Below are 26,321 nucleotides of genomic sequence, written 5' to 3'. Positions count from 1 at the left end.
CTCTGTCTCTCTGTCTCTCTGTCTCTCTGTCTCTCTGTCTCTCTGTCCGTCTCTCTCTCTCCCTGTCTCCCTGTCTCCCTGTCTCCCTGTCTCCCTGTCTCCCTGTCTCCCTGTCTCCCTGTCTCCCTGTCTCCCTGTCTCCCTGTCTCCCTGTCTCCCTGTCTCTCTGCCTGTCTCTCTATCTGTCACTCCGTATGTCTCTCTGTCTGTCTCCCTGTCTCTCTCTTTCTGTCTCTCTCTGTCTCTCTTCTTCTTTTGTTCATTTGAGACCTAAAAACAATCATTTCATTTATTCTGCATCCCAATTCAATGAGCTAATCAGGCAGAATGATTTTGTAATTTGATTCTCTTTATTCTCTGAGCTGAAGGCAACTCCATACTCCCATCCTAAGGTTTGGAATAGCCTCTTGCTATGATGCCCTTGACCCTGAAGGCTAGGATGTTAAATTTGTACCAGTGACAGGCTGGTGGAGAGACCAGGTTTTATTTCTACCTCTGCCTCTTATTTGGTTGCCTGGAGCTAGTTACTTTCCCTCTTCTGGTTTCTGCTTCCTCATCTGTAAAGTAAAAGGGTTGAAACTGATGTCCTCTGTAGCCTCTTCTAGCTCTGAGGAAGTGCTATGTTCTCTCTGTTCTAAGGTTCCTTCCAGCTCTGACATTCTTTTACTTCTGTGACATTTGTCAGTCACTTCACCCGTGTCCTCAGATAGTCCAGGGGTAAGTATTATGTGCATCTTCCCCTTCAGTTAGTGGCCCCAGGAAGGACACTGTCCACAAAGCAGAGCAAGGGCCTATTTGGGACTATATCATAGGATGTAGCCCAGGAAAGCACATTTATTTGCACCTGCTTCTGCTAGGGAAGAGCCATAGACATGGAAGTATGAGAAAATCATTCTTAGGATAGCAGGGAGATCATCAAGTTCAGCTCCCTTATTGTACAGAACAGGAGACTGAGGCCTGGAGAGGTGAAACAATTTTCCTAAGGTCACATAGTGACAAAGCCGGGCCTGAAACCCAGGTCTCCAGATTTCCAGACCCATACATACTCTTTCCACTACATTATATGCACACCTCTTTTCTGAATCTACCTTCTGGCAGGAGGTCAGTTGATGTAAAATTGAGAAGGGGGAGAGAGGTGTATGTGCTGCCATTCCCGTGGGGAGTGTCCCTGTATACAACAGAGCAAGAGCAGTTGGGAGAAGGGCTTGACTGGTTACACTTATGGGATGGAAAACAATATAATTCAGCTATTTCAGTTTGTATCTTAAAAAAAGACTAAATCAGTAAAGTGAAGGCTTGAGGGGAGTGTGGGCTTTGTAGCAAACATGACGCCTGAACTGATGCTATTTCCCATGCTCTTGTCGTGTTGTCTGTGCGCTGCCTAGACGAGGCTGCCAAATAAATGCTATCTGGATGAGTGATGTGTTCCTGTGCACGTTTCAGGAGAGAACTTTTAAAGTTTCTTTTAGTCAAATTCTATCACATTGACTTGCTTTTCTCCTTTTTATTGTTCACAGTGGTTTAAACTTTATTGATCTGATGGTGAGACAAGGGAATATTGACAACCCTCCCAAGACACCCTTGGTCCCTGGATTTGAGTGCTCTGGGATTGTGGAAGCCCTTGGAGACAATGTGAAAGGCTATGAGGTAACAATATGGGTGGTGGTTTCAAGAGCCTGAATTATCTAGAGCCACCTGAGGAGAGGGAGGTGATATCAAAGGAACATGTATGGAAAAAATGTGCAACATGTCATAGAATCAAAGGTTTTAGGACGGGGAGGAAACTTGGAGATTGTTCAGATTAGGGGCTCTTAACTTTGTTTATGTCATGGACCCCTTTGGCAGTCTGGGGAAGGTTAATACTATTGTGGGTTGTAATCTATGTTCATAATTGAAGGAAATGCCAAATTTTAGTTAGAGGTTAGTGAAAATAAACATTTCTTTCTAGTACAAGTTCCCAGATTTCTCCTCCTCCCCCAGCTCCAAAAATCTATCCACATATTGCCTGTGGACCCCAGGTTAAGAATCCCTGACTTAGACCAGCCTCTGATTTTATATATAGGTAAAACAGAGGCTTAAATGGTGAAGTGAATTACCTGGGTAGTTAGTCGTTAAATCATGATTTGAAATCCAATTATCTGACTTTAAATGCAGGGTTCTTCCCACTATACACTAGGAGGTAAAGTGTGATACAGTGGGAAGAGTACTGAAGTTAGAAATGACCTAGGTTCAAATATTACCGCTTATACTTAGTCCCTGTGTTATCATGACTAAGTCACTTAGCCTCTGTATTTTTCAGTTTGCTTATTTATAAAATGGGCATATAACCTTTATTATAATAATAATGATGAGGATGATAGCTAATATTTATTTTTTGATATCTTTTAAAATTTTTTTTATTAATTTATCAACAATCACTTCCATATGCTTTTGAGTTTAAATTTTTTCTCCCCCTTCCTCCCCACCACCCTTCCCAAGACAGCACATAATCTGATGTAGGCTATACATATACATTCCTATTAAACATATTTTTACATTAATGATGTTGTAAGTAAAAATTAGAACCAATAGGAGGAACCACCGGAAAGAGGAAACTGAACAGAAGAGGGAAAAAAAATAGCAATTCAACTTCCATAGTTCTTTCTTTGGATGTGCATAGCATTTTACATCACAAGGCCTTTGGAGATGTCTTAGATCCTTGTATTGCTGGGAAAGGGTTAAGTTTATCAATATTAGTCATTACACAACATGGCTGTTATTGTGTACAATGTTCTCTTGGTTCTGCTCTCTTCACTCGGCATCAGACCATATGAGTCTTTCCAGGCTTTTCTGAAGTCAGCCTGTTCATCATTTCTTACAGTACAAGAGTATTTCATTACATTCGTATACCACAACTTGATTCCCCAGTTGATGGGCATCCTCTCAATTTCCAATTCTTTGCCACCACAAAAAGAGCTGGATAGCTAATATTTATATGGTACTTTAAGGTTTGCAAAACACTTTACGTATGTTATCCTGGATAACCTGAAATCCCAACATAGATCCTGCCTCTATTATTTGCCAGCTCTCATAGGGATGGGGCCTAGTTAATCCATTGAGCTTCTGGACTCTGCCTAGGGAGTGAGCTGTCCTTATTGATAGGTGAATGAAAAAACCCACCTAACCCATTGTTCCTCTTCACACCCCAACTAGCCATCTCCCAAGACAACTGGGTCTACCACAAGGGAGAGCATCTTACCAGTTGTACCCGCCCCCTATCCACTTCACTTATTTCCAGTTATTGCTATGAGAACAATGATCAGATCAATATTACCATGACATTCACATCACTTGTGGCAGCCTAGACCAAGACTCTTTCCTGGTTATTACTTTCTTATGTATGTTGTTGGGTAAGTCACTGGACTGCTCTGGGCTTCTGTTTTTCCAAACTACAAAGTGAGAGAGTTGGGCTAAAGTGATCCCTAAGGGCCCTTCCAACTCGAAATCTTATCTATAACATGTGGATACTAATGATTTCATTACTGCTGTGGTAGGGAAAGTGTTAGGTGCCTTAGAATTGTAACAATTATTATGCATCAGAGGAGCTACTGATCCTCTCAGTTCCTGTTAAAGCCATCTCCAGGAGTCTCCTCTCACCTTGTGTTTTTCCCCACAGATCGGAGACCGTGTCATGGCATTTGTGAATTACAACGCATGGGCAGAGGTTGTTTGTACACCAGTAGAGTTTGTCTACAGGATCCCAGATGACATGAATTTCCCTGAGGCTGCTGCCTTCCCCATGAACTTTGTTACTGCCTACATGATGCTTTTTGAGGTTGCCAACCTGCGAGAAGGAATGTCAGTGCTAGTGCACTCCGCTGGAGGTGGCGTGGTAAGTAGCTTTGTGATCTGGGGTCAGAAAGGCATGGGCCAGAGGAAGGCAGACTTGTCAGAGGAATCTGTGCCCTTTAAATCAAGAGGTCTAAGAAATGGGCTCAGAGGTGGTCTCTCTGGGTATGAGGGATTTGAGAGATGGTTTCTTTCTGGTGTGTTTTGGAGATGGTCTTTTCATTCAAGGGGTTTCAGTCTCTTTAGATGTGTGGACATCTCAGTATGGTCTTTCTGGATATGAGAGATCTCAGAGATGATGTCTTGGAATGTGAGGGGAGCTTTTGTTTTGGATGTCCATGATATCTGGTTCTATGGAAACTCAGAGATGGTCTTTCTGTGTGTGAGTGTCAGAGATAATCTCTTAGAGTAGATGGGTGTCTCAGAGATTCTTTCTGGATAGTAATTGTCTCAGATTGTCTCTCTAGATACAAAGGATCTCAGAGGTGGTCGTTTAGGTTTGGGTTTCGGAGGATATCTCCGGATGTGAGAGGTCTCAGATAATGTCTCTAAGTATGTGTGGGAATCTCAGAAATGGTCTTTTTGGATTTGGGCTTCAGTGATGATCTTTCTGAGATTAGATCTTAGAGTTTTTTTTCCTGAGTTTGACTCTCAGAGAGCCATACCATATAATAAATAATAATTTTTAAAAGAGAAAAAAATCAGCAAAATCTATCAATTAATTGAAAATATCTAGAAATATGTGCAATGTATTTTACTCATGGACCTTCTGTTTCTGTAAAGGAGTGAGGTAGGGCAGTCTTCTTTTACCACTTTGGAGTGATGCTTGTTCGTTGCAATTTTGAAATATTCCCTTTTGATTGTTTTGTAGTTCTTTCCATTTACGTTGTTGTAGTCATTGTATATATTGTTTTCTTGGCTCTGCTTACTTCATTTTGCATCAGTTCATGGAAATCTTTCCAAGTTTCTCTGTATTCATCATGTTCAGGTACCACAATTTGTTTAGTCATTCCCCAACCTGTGAGCAATTACTTTGTCTTCAATTCTTTGCTATCACAAAAAATGCTGCTACAAATATTTTGGTATATATGAGACTTTCTTTTCTTCAATGATCCCCCAGCAGTGGGATCTTGAAGTAAAAAGTTCATGGACATTTTAATTTTATTTACATAATTCCGAATTGCTCTCCAAAATATTTGTACTTATTCACAGCTCTATCAGCAAAGCACTAGGATACCTATTTGCTGCCAATACCTCCAACATTAAGTCCCAGTTCTGTTAATAATTATCTATTTGACCTTGGCCAAGCCACTTCCTTTCTTTGATCAGGGCCTCAGTTTCCTCATCTGTAAAATGAGAATAGTAGTACTTGTACAAAAGTTCTTTGTAAATGTTAAAGTGCTCTTCAAACATGTTATAGTTGTTTCAGACATGGAGTCAACCTAGAGCTCATCTCTGTTTTTTTGCTTGGAGAGGGTTGGGCTAGTCTTAAGCAACTGTTGAGAAAGAAAAATGACAATGATGTGAATCAAGATAAGATATATCCTATGTGTGGTTGTCCTGAACAAAGTCATTTCTCAATAATGTCATTAATAGAGTAGAACCAAAACCCTAGGAAAGCCACAAAACCCCAAAGTAATGCTTTTAAGTCAGTACCTATTTATAACCTTACTCTTGGAATTAAGTACCCCTTGTAACTTCATTTCATCAATCAATTAACAACCTATCCTTAGCTGAGGTGTTTTCTATTCCCTTCTCCAGACTAGAAACTGAACAAACTCAGAAAATGATCTATTCAAACTAATTAAGACAGAGGATCCTTAATAAAGTTAAAGGACAGTTTAGATGATGTTCAAGGGACACCCAAACTTCTATTGGATTCCTGCCCAAGAAGGGGACAAGGGGAGGTCATTGGAAGATCTCATCATAATTCTGTAGAAAACTTCAATATAACTGAAAAGAGAAAAGGATAGGAGAATGTTAGAAGAGAACTTAATGAGATTTTAAAACATAGAAAACATGGATTGTCATGACTGGGAGAGACGTTAGAACAGACACTCACAGGGCTGGGGAGGACATTAGAGTAGGGACTGTCAGGACTGGGAGGGTCCTTAGAATGTTCTCCATAGTGTGATATAACTAGAAGGCATGTCGAGAATCATGGAGTTCAACCCCCTTATTTTTCAAATAAGTAGCTGAGACTCAGAAAGGAGATGGGACTACCTACAGTCACAGACAGAATCAGGATTTGAACCTAGGTCTCCTGTGAATCTCAGTCTGTTTTTTAGCCATTTTATTTATCACTTCATGTAGAATTCATTCATTTACTCATATGTTCAAATATAGTTTAGAAACTGTAAATGGTTGGATTTTTTATTTTTAATCTGAAAGGGTCCTATTGAATTATTTAATAAAATCATTTGATTTTATATGTGCGTGTGTGTGTGCATATATATAGATAGATAGATAGATATAGATAGATAGTACTTTAAAGTTTGCAAAACATTTCACACAATTTATCTCTTTTAACCATCACAACACCCCTATGAGGTAGGTGCTGTTGCTATCCCCACTGTATAGGTGAGGAAACTGAGGCTGAGAGAGGTTAAGTGACTTGCCTAGGGTCCCACAACCAGTAACTGTCTTAGGAAAAGATTTAATCTAAGGTTTTCTTGATGCCGCCACTTAAATGACTTTAAAAGTTCCTGGGCTACTCTGTTATGAGTGTTAAACCTCACTATTACCCAGACATTTCTCTGTCAGAACTAGAACATCATTCTTGGGTGATGTTTTTATACATATTTCAACAATATTGCAAAACCAGAATCTTTTGACTTTGGCATTAGTGAGTCTTGACAGATTAAATCCAAGAACTCCCAAATTTGCAGAATTCTGTTCTCACAGGGTTTTTTGTTTTGTTTCTTCCTTGATGCTCTCTTTCTGTTCTTTCGAGAGAGCTGCTTCTGATAACCTGTTGATATGAAGAGTAGAGATGCATTCCCCTAGGTGTGATTCCCTCCTCCTCTGGACCAGAATTCAACATGCCCTCTGTGCATCCATAGCACTGGCAGAAACACCAAACACCCCTCGACTTCCATAGCTGCTAAAATAAGATCCTTGTTCTTTTTGGTAGCACTCTGTGGCTTATTCTTATGGGGAACTGCCCTGGCAAACTTCCTATTAGCTACACTTACTCCTTTCAGTGTGTGTGTGGGGAGGGGGTGGTTCTTGAACAGGTCTTAACTGCTTTATGGTGGGCCTCTTTGCTCCTTTTCTCAGGATTTGTCGACCTTCTCTCCAGCTGCTCTTGATGGGCAACTAGCACATTCCTGCCAAGCCCTAATGCAAATGGAAGCTGCTCCAGAATTCAATTGCTAACAAGGCTTTATCAAATAATTCTAATTACTTCCTTCTTTTTTCTTTCAGATAGTCTCTGAATGTTTCCCTTCCAAACTAGGAAGAAGTTTAACTAGAAATGTTTAGTTTGGAGAAGGAAAGATTTAAAGGGCATGTGATTGATATTAGTATTTGAAGGACTGTCCTGGTGCAGGAGAGTTTAGTATTTTTTTCTAATTAGCTCCACGGGCCAAATAGGGTGGGGAGGAGAGTGGATGTTGTTGAGATCAAACTTTAGCTTGAAGTAAGGAAAACCTTCCTAAACAATTAGAAATGTCCTAAAGTGGAATGGTTTGCCCTAGAAGATGGTAGGTTCCCTATCCCTAGAGATCTTTAAGCTTACTGATCACTTCTTGGGGAAGCTGTGTTTTCTCAGGTCCTGTCTAGCTCTTGGGCTCTGTCATTCATGGATCTCTATTCAATTCAGCCAACATGTATTAAGCCACTATCTAGTCTAAGGCATTGTTCCAAACCCCAAGAATACAAAGACAAAAAGGAAACAGTCCCTACCCCTAGAAGTTTACATTCTACTGGGAGATTACAGGTGCAATAATGAGTATGTCTGAGGTAGTTTTGAGGAGGCAGAGATCTTTAGCTCATGGGAGGATCAGGAAAGGCTTCACATAGAAAGTGGTGCCTGAGTTGAACCTTGAAGGAAGAAGAAGTCAGAGAGGTGAAGTTTAAGGGGGAGTTCCTTCCAGAAAGAAGAGGGGTGGGGCAGGGTAGGAGATAGAATGCTGAGTTTGGGAAATAGCCAATGGTTCAACATGGCTGGAACACACAGAGTATGTGAATTATTTAATTTGAAATCATCTAGACCCCAGGTCTTTTTCACATGAATAGTCCCTATTCCATATTTGTGCATTTGGGTGTACTGAATTGATCCCAGAAAATTTTTCCTGATGAGTTGTCTATGCCTTTTGAGCAGTGGTCCGTTTTACTAGAGATTCATGTAAAGTCATTAATACCCCCTAAGTTTTATGAAATCATAGAACTGTGAAGTGTTAGAGTGCTTCCCTGTGCCCTCAGATATCTCTTAGAAGTACCATATAGGCTTGTACTGGTCTGACGTCAATTCTCCCTTAAAGCCCAACTCAAAGAGAAGATTCTAGGCAAGGTTGAATGAAGAAATCTTTGCCCTCCTCAGTCCTGTATACAAAAGTAACAGTCATATCATGGGTGCTGAAAGGAAGAAATTTGGGAGAAGTTTAAGTACCATCAAGCTGATAGTAGCTTCATCTCTCAGCAGCGTCTTCAGTGCCAAAGATCTTTGGACTGAAATCAGGACATGTATTTAGATGAATGATACTCGGTTATTAAATTCTATTCATTATGTATGTTGCCTTTATCACTGTAGTTCAAACAGCTTAGAATTGAAAGCCCAGGGAAATGTTCATTGGGATTATTAGAGAATGTGTCTGCTTTCTGGGCTGCTTCGTCATCAGATTGCCACCTGAAGAATTAACTATCTAAAGATTCACTTCAGCTATTGTATCTTCCTGGAGACATTTTCTGGTCCTTTAACTGCTGGTGCCATCCCTTTTAAGCAGGGCTATGCTGTTAGATGTTTTACTATCAGCTCTGAGGTTGGGGGGGAGCTCGGCGCAGAATGTATTCAAGGCACATTTTTAAGTTTAATCTGCATTACTTACATTTTCTTCATCACTTTCTTCAGTCAGTCCATCAATAAACATTAATTAAGCACCTCCTATGTGCCAGGCTCTGTGCTAAGTGCTGGGAATAGAGAAAAGGGTAAAAGATAGTCCCTGTTTTTAGAGAGCTCACAGTCTAAAGAGGAAGACAGTGTGGAAACTACTATGTACAAACAAGTTATATAGAGGACAAATTTGAAATAACCAACCGAGGAAAGGTGCAATAAACAGAACAATAAATCAAGCCTTGATTTTTAGTATTTGCCAGTTTTCAAAATGTATTTGCACAAGCTGAAAATTCAGCAATTAGCTCTCTTGAGTAGGTTGAAGCTGGCTCCAGCACCTCTGCCTTTAGGATTACTCTCCATCTACTGTACTCTATTTTTTTTTTTTTTTTTTTTTTGGTAAGGCATTTGGGGTTAAGTGACTTGTCCAAGGTTGCACAGCTAGTAAGTGTCCAGTGTCTAAGAGGCCAGATTTGAACTTGGGTCCTCCTGACTCCAAAGCCAAAGCTCTGTCCACTGTGCCATCTAACTGTCTCCTACTGTACTCTATTTTTATCTTGTATGTTCTGCTATATACATGTTATATCCCCCATTCGATATATGCTTCTGGAGGGCAGGAACTGTTTTTCCTTTTCTTGATATTCCCAGTGCTTAAGAGTGTCTGGCACACAATAAGCACTTAATAAATGCTTGTTGACTGATTTACACATTATTACAATAAGAAAAAATCAGTGAAGGCCTATCTTGAAGATAATATCTTGGAGAACAGAGAAGACAAGCAAGGAGGGGAGGGGCCTTACAAAGTAGAACTCCAATCCTGAATAGTAACTGCCTTTGACATCTCCACCTGAAGGTCCTGTCATAGTCGCTGTTCCTCAAATGTGACACTCAATTACTACCTGTACCCCATGCCAGAAACATTTTTCCTTCTTGTTTCTACCTCTTCCCTTAAACTTGGCCCTTCCCTCTAAGGTTTCCCTCAGTTTACCCTGTAAATATCTTGTTTGTACATCATTGTTTTCATGTTGCCTCCCCTGTTAGACAGAGAGCTCCTTGAGAGTAGGAGCTGGTTTTTTGTTTTTTTTTGTTTTTTGCCTTTCTTTGTATCCCCAGGGTTTAGCACAGTGCCTGGCACATAGTAGACACTTAAAAATGACAGTCCACTGACTAAAACACTACATTTAGTAGTATAGCCATACTAGATATTCCACCTCTTTGCATATGTACAGTCTTACCCCATCCCTGGAATTTATTCTCTCTTTATTTCTGCCTTTCATAATTCTTATCTTACTATGGGATTTAGCTCATCCATGATGCCTTCTCTCTTCCTCCTGTTTATTTGTGCTCTTGCACTCTTCTGATTTCCTTGTATTATTAAATTGTTCAGTCATTTCCAACTCTTCGTGACTCCATTTGGAGTTTTCTTGGCAAAAATCCTGGAGTGGTTTGCCATTTCCTTCTCCAGCTCATTTTGTAGATGAGGAAACAGACAAATGGGGTTAAGAGACTTGCCCAGGGTCACACAGCTAGAAAATATCTGAGGACAGATGTGAACTCTAGAATCTGAGTCTTCCAGGCTCTAGACTATCCCTCCCTTGTATTTACTTATCTCTATATATTTAATATTCCTCCAGGAGAATGTAAGCTTTTGAAGTCAGGGACTGCTTTGGTTTTGCCTTTTTATCTCTGATGGCCAGCACTGTACCTAGCACAGAATAGTGATAACTGTTTGAATAATGGAACAGGAAAGATTTTAAGAAAATAGAATGTCAGAGCCAGAAGAGAACTCGGGTACCATCTAGTACAGTTTCCTCATCTTACAAAGCAGGAAACTGAGGCTCAGTGAAGAAGTAGAAATTGCCCAGGATCATAAAATGATATAGTATGTGAACTTGTATATATCAAGCAACTTTCCAATTTTGGTGAATTAAGTACTATTAATATCTGTAAAACCATCTGCAAGTGGAGGTATTTGGTTGAAAGAATAGTAAGCGATAAAAGGTTAATGAGAAATTAATGACTATAGGATATTTCTGTGATGATCTAGAGTGTAATTCACTGAAGGTTTTACATGCCGAATTAGTTGCAGAAAACTGTTCCTGATGAATAGTCCTATGCTTTATAAGAAATGGTCCATTTTATTGGCGATTCATGGAAAGTCATTAACATCTCCTAAATTTTATAAAGTCATAGAATTGTGAAGTGTGAAGTGGCCTCAAAAGCAATCTAGTCCAATTTGTGTCTGGACAGGAATTTCTTCATTAGCCTACCAAAGGTACAGTCATCCATTCTCCATTTGAAGACCTCTACTGAAAGGGAACTCAGCAGCCCATTTCACTTCTGGACAGCTCAAAGCATTAGGAAATGTTTCCTTAGACTGAGCTGGAATCTTTCTCCTCACTCTTGGTTTTTTCCTCTATAGTGAAGCAAAACAAGGCCTCTTCTATATGATAGCCCTTTAAATACATGAAGACAACAGTCCTGTTCTCTCTAAATCTTTTCTTCTCCCAGCTACACATCCCCAGTTCTTCACTACATCATGACTTTGAATCTCCTCACCATCTCAGCCACCCTTCTCTTTGGAAGGGCTCCATCCTATAGATGTCCTTCTTACAATGCAGTGTCTAGAACTGAACACAGTGCTCCAGGTTTGGTCTAACCAGAGCAGAGAACAACAAGGCTGTCATGTCCTTTGCTTGGTGTACTTTTCTTCTATTCATACCCTCTAGGATCACATTAGGGTTTTTAGCTGCCATGTAACATTTTTGAGTTATTTAATTTGAAATCACCAAGACTCCAGGTCTTTTCTCAATGAATGGTCAATAAACAATGTCTTCCCCATTCCATATTTGTACATTTGATTTTTAAAAGCTTTTTTAAATCTTTTAAGAATGCTTTTACACCATATTTGCTTCCTAGTAATCTCCCCCACACACTCCATTACAAAAATAACAAAACCATCTGGTACACAACTATGATTTCTAGCATACTCACCACTTCTTACCTATAGTCTATCTCTTCTCTAGCAAGAGAAAGGAAGTGTGATCTTCATCCAGATGAGTATCTGTAGCTAAAATTTGGGCATTGCTTTTAATCTGAATTCCATTGTCTTTTTGTGTTTTCTTTATCTACATCATTGTAGTCATTGTGTATATGGTTCCCCTGGTTCTGCTTTCGTTACTCAGTATCAGTTTACTCAGGTCTTATGTAAAGTATTGCCCCTTTCTTATGAGGACATTTTTTTTACCGAAAGGGGCAGAAAGGGAATATTTATGTGAGAAACACAGAGAAAAGTAGCTTGAGAAGAAATACAGACAGTTCTAGAAGTACCTGAATGAAAGGATTCTTCCCTGAAGCAAATGTACTGACAGATGGCTGCAGGGCATTATTTCTCAGTAGGTAATATATATGACTATTTTTAGGACATGGACATTTATTGCTGGAAAACAGAATCAAAGAATTATAGAGAACTATGGGAAAATTATATATTGATCGTGTCATATGTGACAGAAATCTGGATTTGGGATTTGTCGGCCTAAATGGGAAGCTCACCACTGAAGCCATAGGAACTCCAGTGGTGAATAGGAGACCTAGGTTTCCCACAGACACAGACACACACAGGCGCACACACAAACACGTGCACACACACACATACACACCACAGTTACTCAAGGACCCTGAGAATGAGCAGCTGCAATGTGGTCACCGCCTGTGCCCAGCCTGCCAGCATGGGTAAAGTTAGGGTGAGTGAGCCAGCCCTAGAAGAGAAACTCTGAAGAGAGTTGAGGCTATGTCTTTCTCACAGAACTACAACATTCCATTATATTCATACACCACAGTTTGTTCATCCGTTCCCTAATTGATAGGTGTACTTTGTTTCCCATGTTTGTATAACTGATTTTTTAAAACTCAATACCTGTGCTGCTTCCTGCCTGCCTTCCTTCCCACATCACTTAGCTTCTCTGGATTTCAGTTTTCCCCATCTATAAAATGAGGGGCTTGGACTATGTGACCTTTGAAACTCCTTAGAGCTTTAGATCTATGAACCTGTGATCTTATGATTTGTACTTGCAATAATAGCAAGCATTCATATAGATCTTTAAAGTTTTGCAAAGCATTTTATAGATGTTATCTCATTATTCCTCATAATAATCCTGGGAGGTCAGTGCTGTTATTATCTTTATTTTTTAAATGAGGAAACTGAGCTTGAGAGAAGTGAATGGACTTGCCAGGATCACACAGCTAGTACATATCTGAGGTAGGATTCAAATTCAGATCATCCTGACTCCCAAGTCCATCCACTGTGCCACCTAACTGCCTTTCAGAATTATCCCTATTAAATATTATGTTGTTGTACCATCTGGGTGAGTTTTTTTCAAACTCATTTCCATTATCTCATGCATTAGTGCTACTACCCAGTTCTGTCACCAAGCAAAATTGTACAGAGGGAAAAGAGAAAAGGGCTCCGGACAGAGCCTTGGGGGGGACATTTGTGGTTAGTGGATGTGACCTAGATGAAGATCCAGTAAAAGGCTGAGAAGGAGCAAGGAGAGAGGGAGAATCAGGAAAGGTGTGTGAAGAAAAAAAGAGAGGAGAAAAGTATTCAGAAGTGGGCAATTAATAACCCTGTCAAAAGCTGTAGAGAAGACAAGAAAGATGGGGATTGAGAAAAGCCATTTGATTTGGTGATTAAGAGATTATTTGTAAAATTAGAACTGTTTCTGCTGAATGATGAGGTTGAAAATCAGACCACAGAGAGTTAAGAAAAGAGTGAGAGGAAAGAAAGTGGAAGAACCCATTGTAGATGGCCTCCTCCAGGAAGTCATGAGAGATATGGGATAATTGTTAGTGGGGATGAAGGGATCAAGTGAGTATGGGGAGACCTGGGCATGCTTATGGGCAGTGGGGAAGCAGCCAGTAGATTAGGAGACATTGAGGGATGAGAGTAGGAATGATAGAGGGAACAATTAGCTGGAGAAAACAGGATGGAATGGGATCATCTATGCATGTAGAAAGGTTTGTCTTGGCAAGAACCACCTCTTCATGTGAGACAGGAGTAAAGAAAGATAGTGGTGGAAAGTGTCTGAGTGGTTTTCGATGGGGAGGAGAAGAGGGAACAGAAGGTCCCCACTCTTAACCCATCAGCCTGGCCCTGCAGAAGTGTGCTCACGTGAGGCATGCCCCATCAGCACTTCCACTCTCATGAGCCCTGCTGCTGGTGACTGGAGGAATGGAAACTATTGAAAAATTAAACAGAACAAAACCTCTCTATCACACCCTTCATTAATAATAGAGGGAACCATATATTAACATCATGGGCTCAGGGAGATATTTATTGGGCATTTGATGTAAAGTGTAATGGGGTGTGCTTCAGTTGCTGACTGGATAAATCGGCTCAGCTCTTTTTAAATGTCAGACATTTCTGAGCACTTCAATTACACTGCTCTCCGCCCCACCCAAGTGATAGACCTGCAGTTGAGTCAAAAGTATATTTTGCACATTTTTAAATAGAATATGAGAATCATGCTACTCCCTAGTCCCTAGGACACATGTAGGGTGTCCATAAAGCTTTTGTGGAGTTTTACCCTGTTTTCTCTTTTGTCTCAGGCTTTAAGCGGTAATTTCTATAGTTTCATTTTTCTTGATGCCTCTTGTTTTTGTATTACAGTCTTTTCTTTATAGAATGCCTCCCTCCCCCACTGCCGCCCCCTTGTATCCAATAGTTAAGCAAAAACCATGGATACACTAGCCTCCAGTGACGTGGGCAACATTCGCTTCTCATAGTTGCCATCTTCTCTCCTGAGGAGAGGGAGGGATATTTCATTATCTAGTCTCCAGAACTATTATTGGCTTTTTGATTACTCTCAGTTTGAATTCCTTTTTAGTGATTTAAAAAGAATTATTGTAGTTGTGTCTGTTTTCCTAGTTTTGCTACTTCCTTCGTCATCACTTCACAGAAATCTTCCCGATTTCTTTGAATTCCTCATGGCCATCATTTCTTACTGCATCATAATCTTCCATTACAATCATATACCACAGTTTATTCAGCTATTCTAGGGGTAGGTAGGTGACGCAGGGGACAGAGCACTGGGCCTGGAGTCAGGAAGACTCATCTTCCTGAGTTCAAATGTGACCTCAGACGTTACTAACTGTATGACCCTGGGCAAGTCACTTAAACATGTTTGCTCATCTGTAAAATAAGCTGGAGAAGGAAATGGCAAACCACCCCACTATCTTTGCCAAGAAAACCCCAAATGCAGTCACAGAGAGTCTGACACGACTGGACAAAAACAACATTCAGCCATTCCCCAGTTGATAGACATATTCTTTGTTTCCAGTTTTTTGTTAATTCCCAAGTGTTGCCATGAATATTTTAGCTTTTTTCCCCCTGTTTTTGACCAACCCCACCCTCTCCTGGGGTAAGTGTCCAGTTCTATTTCTCTATTAAACAAATTCAATAAAAAATTATGGAGCAAGCACTGTGTCCAAGACTTCCACTAGACTCTGGCGTCTTAAAGATTCTGCATTTGGCTCAAATGCTCTAGTGTGGCCTGCTAAGCTAGAAAAAGCTTTGTGGGTGGCCCTGGGAATGGAGGCCCAGAGAGATTGCCTTTTTCTCATCTGTGAATCAGCCCAGTTAGGTTCAGAGAGGCTTATCTCAAAGGTGGCCAAAAGTAATGAATTTTTTTGGCCACTGAAATTCATGAAGCTGCCTACCAAAACTTTGGAGAGGGGCTGAGTTTGGTTGGTAAACACCAACCTTAGCTCAGTGCTGAAAGCCCTTAAGACTTTTCCAGATTTCTTTCATGTTGCTCCTCCTTTCACACCCCGCATTCTAGAGAAACGGGCCTGCTTCCTGCTTCCTGCTTCCTGAAATTGGCATTCCATCTCCCACCTCCAGGACTATGTACAGGCTGTCCTCTTCACCTCTGCTCTACCTTCAGAAACAAGTATGAAAGCCCCTTTTCTCACATTCCAAGTCAGTAGTTTTCTCTCCCTTCTCAAATTTTCTTCTATTTATCTGTCTGTATAAATATTGTATCTGACAGAATGTAGGTTCCTTGGGGCTATGGACTGTTTCTTGTATTGTCTTTACATCCCTAGTGTCTAGCTTAGCGCCTTACTGATTTGGGGGGCTGGTGGTGTCAGAACCTTAAATTTCATCAGTAAGGGGGAACTCTCAGTGTGAAAACTCCTTTTATCAATACAGACTGACAATTCCTTTAATTTGGAATCATAGTTCCTGAGAGCATTGAAATATTAAGAAATGATAACACAGCCATCTGGCCCAATATTTCAGGCAAGGCCCAGCTATGCTTCACTTTATTCCTCTCCTAATCCTCATCCCCCTTTTTGTCAGCTGCCAAGCATATACCCTTCACCCTCTTCAATAAATTTTCAACCCAAGATTACATCAACTCTACTATTGTTCCTGAAAGGGATATGCCAATCTGCTCCCCTTGGCCCATTCACCTCTCCACCCCCATACACTTTCCCTAAAACTCTCTGTACTAAAGGGCTTCTTCTTGGCCACCACTCTCTGGTGTCTGTTTCTTCTCCTAAGCTCCTTGAGGGCAGAGTTTGTCTTTGCCTTTTGCATTTGTATCGCTAGCACTTAGCACAGTTCTTGGCCTACAGTAAATGCTTAATGAATTTTTTTTATTCATTTATTTATTCAAAGGCTTCCCTTGAACTCATGTCATCCTAACACAAAGGTCAGTGGATAGAACATTGAACCTGGAGTCAGGAAGACCTGAGTTCAAATCCTACTTAAGACATTTACTAATTATATGACCCTGAGCAAATCATTTAACTTCTATTTGCCTCAATTTCCTCATATGCACAATGAGGATAATAATAGCACCTAGGTTGATGTCAGGATAAAATGAAATAATATTTGTAAAGTGCTTTGTAAACTTTAAAGTACTCTATGAATGCTTACTACTGCTACTACTGTCCACCATATCATACTGCCCTCACATAGCAGGCACTTAATAAAAACTTATTGAATTAATGGAGAGAGACACCAATAAATTCATGTTCCTGTATCTTTGAAGCATTAATGGGAATGAAATGCTCTTGCTAGCCATTGGGATAAGACACATACAAAAATAAGCATAATGCAAGTTAGAGTATGATGGGGGCTTCTACCTTTCTTGTTTCTTTTCAATAAGGAATACTCTAGATTTGTACTTTAGTCATGGGTTTCATCACATCGGGTGTCAATGATACCTATGCAGTCAAATATACCTCCTAGCATTTACAATGGTAGCTCATCTTGCTTATTGCCTTAACTTTGGACATTTGTGTCTAGACATTCAGACCTCTTTTTTTTTTTTTAAGAGTTTTGCTACTGTCTTGTTTCTTGGATTTTTGTCTCCTGTGAACTTGAACACTCCTGTGAGTGTCTCAACTGTCATTCTTCATTTTAGCTGTTCTTTAGGGCTGGTTTGATGGATATACACGGAGACAGGATATACTGTCCTTTTAGCTTAATGCCCTTTTGATTAGATTTGAGCATTTGTCAAGTACTGGACAGGAGTCTGTAATGCCTGTATTTAAATCCGGGATCCAGACATCCAAATTCTATTCTCAAACACTATCTTCTTACGTTCTTCTCTTGTCATATCTGGATGTTGCCTACCTGACAAGGTACAGATAAAATGAAATTTTTTAAAAATTAAAATGAAAAAAATTTAAATTTTTAAAAGATCAAATGATACAATGTTTATAAAATGTTTTATGAACCTGAAATCAATCAAAAAGTCACCAAGCATTTATTAAACTACTATGTGTCAAGCACTGTTAGGTGCTAAGGATACAAAGACAAGAGTAAAGTAGCCCCTGCCTTCAAGGAAGTTACATTCTGATGGGGTGGAGAGAAAATGTACAGAGCAGATACAAAGTAATTTTGCTATAGGGAGAGAATGGAGTTGGGAAAACCATGGAAGACCTCATTTAAGATGTGGCCTTGGTCTCAATCTTAAAGGAAACCAAGGATTCCAAAAAGTAAAGATGAGAAGGGAGAGCATTCCAGGCATGAGAGATAGTAAGCACAATGACATGGGGATGGGAGATGGAGCATCATGTATGAAGAGCAGCAAGTAAAGCAAGTGTGGCTGAATCATAGAGTATGAGATGGGGGGAGTAAGATATCAGAAAACTCAAGATAGGAAGAGTACAGGTTATGAAGTACTGTAAATGCCAGAGTTGTTTGTGTTTGATTGTAGAGGCAATAGGGAGCCATTTGAAATTATTGAGTTGGGGGGGGTACCAAGAATAGACCTGTACTTTAAGAAAATCACTTCTGTAGCTGTATGAAGGATAAATTGGACTTGGGAGATACTGGAGTCAAGGAAACCAATTTAGAGGCTAGTGCAATAGCCCGAGTGAGAACTGATTAAGGCCTAAACTCAGAGAGTGGTTCTATGAGGGCAGAGAAAAAGAAAAATTCATAAGATGTTATGGAGATAGAAATAGCAAGATTTGGCAACTGTTTTGATCTGATTTGAGGGCTGAATTGAGGGTGACCAAGGTTGTTAACCTCAGAGACTGGAAGGATTGTGATGCCTCTGGACAGAAATTGGGAAGTTTAAAAGTGAAGTAGGGGGCAGCTAGGTGGCGCAGTGGATAGAGCACTAGCCCTGAAGTCAGGAGGATCTGAGTTCAAATCCAGCCTCAGACCAAATACTTGACACTTACTAGCTGTGTGACCCTGGGCAAGTCACTTAACACCAATTGCATTAAAAAAAAAAAGTGAAGTGAGTTTGTCAGGAAATATGAGGGGTTCTTTGACACCAAAGTGCTGCACATGTCAGCTGTTATCATTTCTAAATTATGTTATGTGTGTTGAACAACTTTAATAATTTTATTGAAATGCTTAAACAATAAAATATTTTTCAATAGTCTTCCAAGTCTTCTATGCAAATTCCTCTTCACATGTTGTATTTCTACAAACAGTGCTGCATTTATCCTAAATGAGTTCTAAAAATCTATTTATTCCTTGCATGAGGCCCAGTCTAAATTTGTTTTTAAAATCCTTTAAGTGAAATCATTTAGAAATGTTGTGGTTGTTTGAATCATCCCCAATGCTACCAGTTTAGTTTAGTCTCTCATTAGGTCTTCCTTGGACTATTACAAAGCCTCTTCACTGATCTCCCTGCCTCCACTGTCTCCATTCATATGATCGTAACTTTACAGGTCAAAGGGACTTCAAAAGGCATTTAATTTAGTATCATTATTTTACAGATGAGGAAACTGAGGCCCATCAAGGTTATGTGCCTTGCCCAAGGTCACATAGGGAACAAAGCCTCAGAGGCAGGATTTGAATCTATATCCTCTGACTCTAGAGCCTGTTTTCTGTATCTTGCTTCCTCAGTTGCTATTGTCTCCTTCATATTTTTATACACAGGTCTAACCACTTGTGTCACTTCTCCCCTCCTCCCCGCAAAGTTTTTGTAGCTCCCTGTTGTTAATAAGATAAAATAGAAATTCGACCAATGGTCAAAGATCTCTCAAATCTTTTTCCAGTCTATCCTTTCAGGCTTATCTCACAGTGGTTCTCTTCATAAACTCTGTGTCTCCATCAAACAAGGCTGGCCTCTATTCCCTGACCTTGTCCTAACTTCTCTTGCCTCTTTACAACTACTCGTTGTCTCCCATGTCTAGAATGGACTCTCCCACCTCTTAAAACCATTTCCATTCTTGAGATCTAGCTCAGCTACTGCCCTTCTAGAAATGGTCCAAATCTTCTTTAATCTCATGACCTTTTACTTGGACTTTTTTTTCATGTCCTTCCATGGATTCAGAACTGGAAGAGTCACTGAGGCTTAAAGCCCAGGTCATCTCCTTCCATATCCAGCAATCTTTTCACTCTACCAAACAATCACTTTGTGCCAACTGATATGTATTCCTTGGGAAAAGGAAAGAGCCTTCTCCTTTCCCCCTTACTGATGCTTCCGTTTTAGTTAAGGGGAAAATTAAGAAATAGCAGATAACGTGCCAATCTCAATAGCAATATGGTCACCTGAGTGCTATGGCTGGCAAAACATCCTTGACAGCCACTTGCTGAGTATGTGCTTGGCATGTGCAGTGGCAACAGAAAGGGATCTCTACAGAGAAATTCCAAAGATCCAAGAAAATCTGACTCCAGCCTGTTGAGATTACTGCTATACAGACTGAGCTTAGGGAGAAGCATTCTACCTTCTTGTGGAGTCATTGTTCGGTACCTGCTGTTGACTTGCCTGACTGCTTTCCACCAGAGGAAGACTGGGATCAATAAGGGGCAGCATAGTGTAGTAAAAAAAAGCATTGGATTTGGAGTCAAAAGACCTGGTTTGGAGTCTCAGCTTTGTCACTTTTTGACCATGTTACCCTTGGGCAAGTTGTCTGTGACCATCTCCCTTACTTGAATGGGAGCCACTTGAGGGCAGAGACTAGTTCTTATTCATATTTGTATCTTTCTCAGATACTGAGCAGAGAATAGGTGTTTAATAAATGTTTCTTCCATGGAATTGAACTATGTTATAAAGTACTAACTTCCTTATGTTAAAAGGTCTTTGAGTTTCTTTATCTACATAATTCACATACAAATCTCACCAAAGTTTAGACCCTATCACATTATAAAGAAAGAATGTATTTGCTCATACTTCAGCAAATGATGATCTTTGGGTTTGGGATAAAATCGCTTCCTTTAAGCCTTTGATAATGTAAATGTAAGCATTGAGTGGCTTAATGAGAACATAAAATCTTGTTACTGTTAAATCACAGAAACGCAGAGCCCCACAGGACTTCAGAGGACATCTAGCCCAAGCCTGACTTGAAGCAGATATTCCCCTCTCTCATAACCCCAGCAGTGATCATCCAGCCTCTGCTCAGAGACTGCCGCTGATCTAGAACTTGCTGCTGTATCACTCCAGTTCACTTTGAAGTAGCTCTAATGATTAGAAATGTATCTTGATATTAAGCCCAAAGCTGCCTTTCTTCAGCTGCTACTCATTGCTCTTAGTTCTGCCCATCAGAGCTGAAGCAGAAAAGTCTAATCCCTCTTCTGCAACATTCCTTCAAAGTCTTGAAGATAGCAATTATCCCCACTCCCCAGCCTCCAGTGTTCAAACATTTCCAAATCCTTCAACTAGTCCTCATGGTATGGCACCCTGTTGTTTAGCAGCGCTTCTTAAACTGGGTGTCGTGACCCCATATGGGTTTGCAAAAAAATTGTGCCTTCAAAAAAGATTTCTGAAGGCACAATGACCAAAAATTAATTAAAAATCAAATGCGCAATGAATCCGAGGTGTTTGCATCACACAACTTCACTAGAGCCTTGGTTCTGAACACAAAGCATGCACACTTTGCACTGCATGTGCTGTCATGCTACACACCGAGAACAAACACTGCCAAAATGCAAAAAGAGGTCGAGAGTAGAAAAAGTTTAAGAAGTCCTGGCTAGCCATTCAGGTGGACTTCCTGTGAATGTGCACCAGCTAGTATGATGTCCGTTCTGAAAAAGGAGTAGTCATAGCTCACATCTTTATAATGCTTTACAGTTTATGTTCAGTCATTTTTCAGTCGTATTTAACTCTCCGTGACCCTGCTTGAGATTTTCTTGCAAAGATACTGGAGAAGTTTGCCATTTCCTTCTCCAGCTCATTTACAGAGAAGGAAATGGAGACAAACAGTGTTAAGTGACTTGCCCAGGATCATACAGCTAATAAGTGTCTGAGGTCCGATTTGAACTCTATCTATCTGCCCAGTTTACAAAGAGTTTTCATTATAACAGTCCTTTGAGGTACATAATGAAAATATTATTGCCATTTTATAGACTCATAGTCAAGACAATGAGAATTCATTAAGCTCTTGCTATGCGCCAGGCATTGTGTTAGTGCTAAGCACTGGGATCATAAAGAAAGACAAAAAATAGTCACTGTTCTCAAGGAGCTCACAGTCTAATGAGGGAAACAACATGCAGACATTTATGTACAAACAAGACATGGACAAATTGGAAAAATAGGACAAATTGGAGATAATCTTAGGAGGAAGGCGCACTAGTATTAAGAGGAACTTGAAAAAGCTTCTAGCAGGAGGTGAGATCTTGTCTGGGACCTGAAGGAAGTCGGGGAAGCTAGGAAATAGAAACTCCTAGAGATGAAGTGACCTGTCTAGGGTCACACAGCAAGTAAATGTCAGAATTGGGATTTAAATACAGGTTTTCCAATTCACTATGTTATACTACTTCTCTTCTATAGCTCTTACTCATTAGATTGAAGGAAGGGAATAAGTATTTGTATAGTGCCAACTATGTGCCAGGCACTATCCTAGGTGCTTTCCAAATATTCTCATTTGATCCTCAAAACTACCCTGTGAGGTAGGTACTATTATCCTCATTTTACATTTGAGGAAACTGAGGCAAATAGAGATTAAGTGGCTAGCCCAGGGTCACACAACTAGTAAGTATCCAAGGCCTGATTTGAATTTGACTCTCCCTGGCTTTTGGTATAGGAGTCTATCCTTTGTACCACCAAGTTACATCCTGTATAACAAAGAATTTAAAAAATAGGGAAAAAATACAGTTCGGCAAAATTAACCAACATAACAACCAAATCTGACATTACAGGCATTGTTCTATACCCATTCTCTCTCACTTCTGCAAAGGGAGGGAAGTAAATTCTTATAGTTCTTTGGGGCTACGATTGGTTGTTATAATTTTACTGCATTCAATTTCACTTTTTGTTGTTACTTCCGTTTATATTGTTGTAGCCATCATGTGTGTGTTTTTCTGGTTCTGCTTGCTTCACTTTGCAGAAGTTCTTGAAGGTTGGAATTGTATTTGTCCTATCTCCAATCCTTAAGACAGCATCTGGAACATAGCAAGTGCTTAATAAATGCTTTTCATTCATTTTTCATTCATCACATTCACAACTTGCTTAGCTATTCCCCAATCATTGGGAATGTACTTTGCTTCCAGATCTTTGCTACTACAAAAATTACTGCTGTAAGTATTTTGGTATGTGTGGAACAGATAGTTCTTTTTAACATTGACCTCCCCTAAATCATTTTCATACAAACTGCTTCCTGGTCACACAAATAGTCAACAGTAAGTATTTTTAGTAGGAGTGTTGCTCAGCAGGCAAACTCAGGGAGGGGAGTCAAAACCTAAGCTAATGTCCTGTACAATTTGGGGTCCCCTCTCTCAGAGGTTTGTCTAGTTTTGTTAAATCAGTGTATTTTTTTCTTGCTGGAAATATTGCAGCTGGCGCCAGCCAACTTGGGGATGGGGCAGCAAAAAGAACAATTTGTCTTTACAAACTTCTGAAAAGTTCTAATGCAATCAGCGTATTATCATCTGCAAATAAGAGCATCAGCAAGACCTTGGCCCCATAGGGAATCCCACTTCCATTTGGACTGTGCTGTACATTCTCCATGACTTTGGTGAACACCTTTAATAAGCATGTATCTCCTGTTTTATGCTTCTCTTAATAGTCATAATCAGAGGGTTATTGGAAAAAAATACCACTTTTATGAAATCTTTTAAGGTATCATGCATACTGTTGACATATGCGTGAAAGACAATGTGTTGGGAGAGTCTATAAGGCTGTGTTTTGCTCCAGTAAATCACATAATTTCTATAGTCAATCACAGAGGGATTTTGTACTATCTAAATAACTTTTAGAAACACAGTTGATTACAAGGTATGATCTACTATGGAATATTAGTTTTGAAAACCTTCCTGTTCTTTTCTTATACCATCATCAAGGATGTCATGGATTGTGCTCATAAAGTCTTTATTTATGTGGGAAAGTAGGGATAAGGATTAGCCATTATTAATATTTTCAGTTACCTTTTTTGGGTATAATGAGGTTTGAAATTTTTCTATATTTTTGGATTCTTCCTCTTTTTCAGAAGTCTGGAGAGTAGATCTCTCAATGCCTTAAATATTGTGTCACTTCCAGCATGGATTCCCCTCTGTCTAGTTTGGCTGTTTTCACCATCTTTGCTTTCCTCAGTACTATTTCCATTCCCTTACAAATTCTTGTTAACTTGACTCGGCACATTGGTGACTGTAAAATTAGACTCTAATTATGACAGCTCCCCTGTCCTTGATGTAAAGATTTTTATAACAGACTCTTTTTGACAATTCTTTTCCGTTTTTCTTTTATTTGTTGTACTGCTTCCAATTTCATCCTGGAATGTCCTGGGCACGAATTTGCTTTGTTAAATTTCTTAGTAAGCTTTCATCTAACTTGTTTTTCCCTTCACTGTGCTTTACTGTTCTGTGAATACTTCTACCATATTTCTTTAGAAGATTTTATAAGTGAGTTTATATTCTAAACCAGTGTTGCCCTTGGTTGCCATATATCTCCCCTTGTCAAGAATAGCAAGTATTTACTGTATGAGGCCATTTCGAGGCTCTTTTGAATTCTTCACTATTGCAACTGATTTGCATCAATAATCTTTAAAGGATTAGCATCAATGTCTGTCCTCCAGTCAAATACCCTTTTTTGTTTCAATACCTTATTTAAATAGGTCAGATTAGATTTGTCAGTTTTAATTACATAATTGTTTTTCCCATTTTAATTTTTTTTATTAATTTTGATCTTTAACAAGTCCATGGTATGATTGCATGCAGATGATTTAGTAATTATCCCCACAAAAGTAATGTCATTTCCTGCCAGCTAAAATATAATCAATTTCATTTTTGTGATGTTAGTTTTCACCATGTCTAGTGCCTCTTGAATCCTTTTTCAAATAAATTAATCTTGATATATAGACATGAAACATCTGTATAGTCTCTGAGTCTTTGCCCTTTCTCACTTCTTACTCTTAAGCCATATTTTCCAACATTTTTATTGCCTACTGTCCGTGCTCACCTTTGCATTGCAATACCTGAGTATCAAAGTATATGTTGCTTTAATTTGGAGGGTCTTGTCCAGTGCTTCATGTATTTTCTCTGTCTCCTTATCTTCTTCAGCTGGTGATAGTGTGTTAGCTCATTATCATCATGGTGGTCTTTTTGCAAATGCTTATGTTGACCTTGGAATTACATGATGACCAAATGTCCTGTAACATCATGTTTCTCCTTTCCTTCCGACATACAAGAAAAACATCTCAGTCTCCTTTATTTGCCAATCCAAGAAGAACCTATGATCCCCTCTTCTATTTAGCTGCAACTTCCTTTTATTTTCTGGTTTTGTTTATAGTGAGAGTGTCGAGATCTATATGATTAATTTCTTCCAGTAGTTGGTCCACTTGTTGGTCACTGGTCAGGGATCTCACATTTAGAGTACCAATAACTAAGGCAATGTTTAAAGATGCTCTAAAAGCTATGTGATTCTTAGCTCCCTCTTTTCCCTTTTCTGCCACTCTACCAGTGCTGCTGGAGAAGCAGAGGGGAGCTACAATAGCACTGAGGATCATTTTGCATTTTTGTTCCATGCATTGCCATGAATAAGGAATTTATCACTAAGTGGTCAGCCTACTGGTAAGGAGCCTCTCTTCATTCTTAGCTGGGCTGATCCATAGAAAAGACACTCTCACTGGGCCATACTTAAAGTTTTCTCAGCATGGTAGATCCTGCCAGAGCTTGCCCTCCATTGGCATACATAGCCTTTGAGAGTTTCATGTCAATAGCCTTTGAGAGTTTCATGTCATCTTCACACCATGATGAGACATCAGAGTGGGGCTTTGCTAGTTAATAAATGAATCACAAATGAACGATGGAATTATTGGATGTTCTCTTTTTTCCAGATTGTCTAGAACCAAGCCCAATCTGTATCTCAGCCAACTGCTCTAATAACCCATATGCTCATGTTTACTTCTTTATGATCCATATGGTTGTACAAGCTTTAAAAGTGCAATATCTGATTCATAGACCATGTGGGACTCCAATTGAGGCAGCAAGTGACAGTGATAAGGAAATGAAATATTCCTCAGAACAGTTTAATATAATCCAAAGGATGGAACTACAGTAATTCAGCATTCCATTGATTGAGAGACAGTTGGTACAGTGGAAGGAGCAAGGAATGGCTATCAGGAGACCTGGATTTCAATACGAGCTCTGTCTTGTTGTGTGATACTGGACAAGTCATTTTCCCTCTAGGAGCCTCAGTTTCCATATCTGATAAAATAAGATGGCTGAACTAGGTAGTCTCTTATAGTGCTAATATTCAGTGTTCTGTGTTCTAAGGTTTCTTTTAGCTCCAACATTTTATGTTCTAAGGTCCCTTCCAACTTTATCATTCTATGGTATATGTCCATTCTATCTTTTAAGGTTCCTTTTAGCTCTTAGATCTACGATTCTTTAATTCAGGGAATATGGAGGGAAAGAGGGAGGAAGGATTTTTTTTTCCTGTACTCTGTACAAACTACTCCCATATCCTGAGCCCCAAGCCAAGAGATAATCTCAATTTTTATACCAAAGGTATTTAAAATTTTTCAACAAAGA

General features: G+C 39.6%; 1 protein-coding gene across 1 annotated transcript in view; it reads left to right on the top strand.

Moving 5' to 3' along the window:
- The window catches only part of VAT1L (vesicle amine transport 1 like), a 118,769-nt gene that overhangs the window by 13,811 nt on the left and 78,637 nt on the right, over positions 1–26,321 (top strand). The window contains exons 2-3 of the mRNA XM_027865259.1: positions 1,518–1,647; positions 3,656–3,871. Coding sequence (XP_027721060.1) covers positions 1,518–1,647; positions 3,656–3,871 — 346 coding nt within the window. The remainder of the gene's footprint in view (positions 1–1,517; positions 1,648–3,655; positions 3,872–26,321) is intronic.

The sequence above is a fragment of the Vombatus ursinus genome, unplaced genomic scaffold (assembly GCF_900497805.2).
Source record: "Vombatus ursinus unplaced genomic scaffold, bare-nosed wombat genome assembly UNPS02014778.1, whole genome shotgun sequence".
In the NCBI taxonomy this organism is placed as follows: Eukaryota; Metazoa; Chordata; class Mammalia; order Diprotodontia; family Vombatidae; genus Vombatus; species Vombatus ursinus.
The sequence above is the reverse complement of the archived record's forward strand: the minus strand, read 5'-3'. Positions and strand labels throughout refer to the sequence as shown.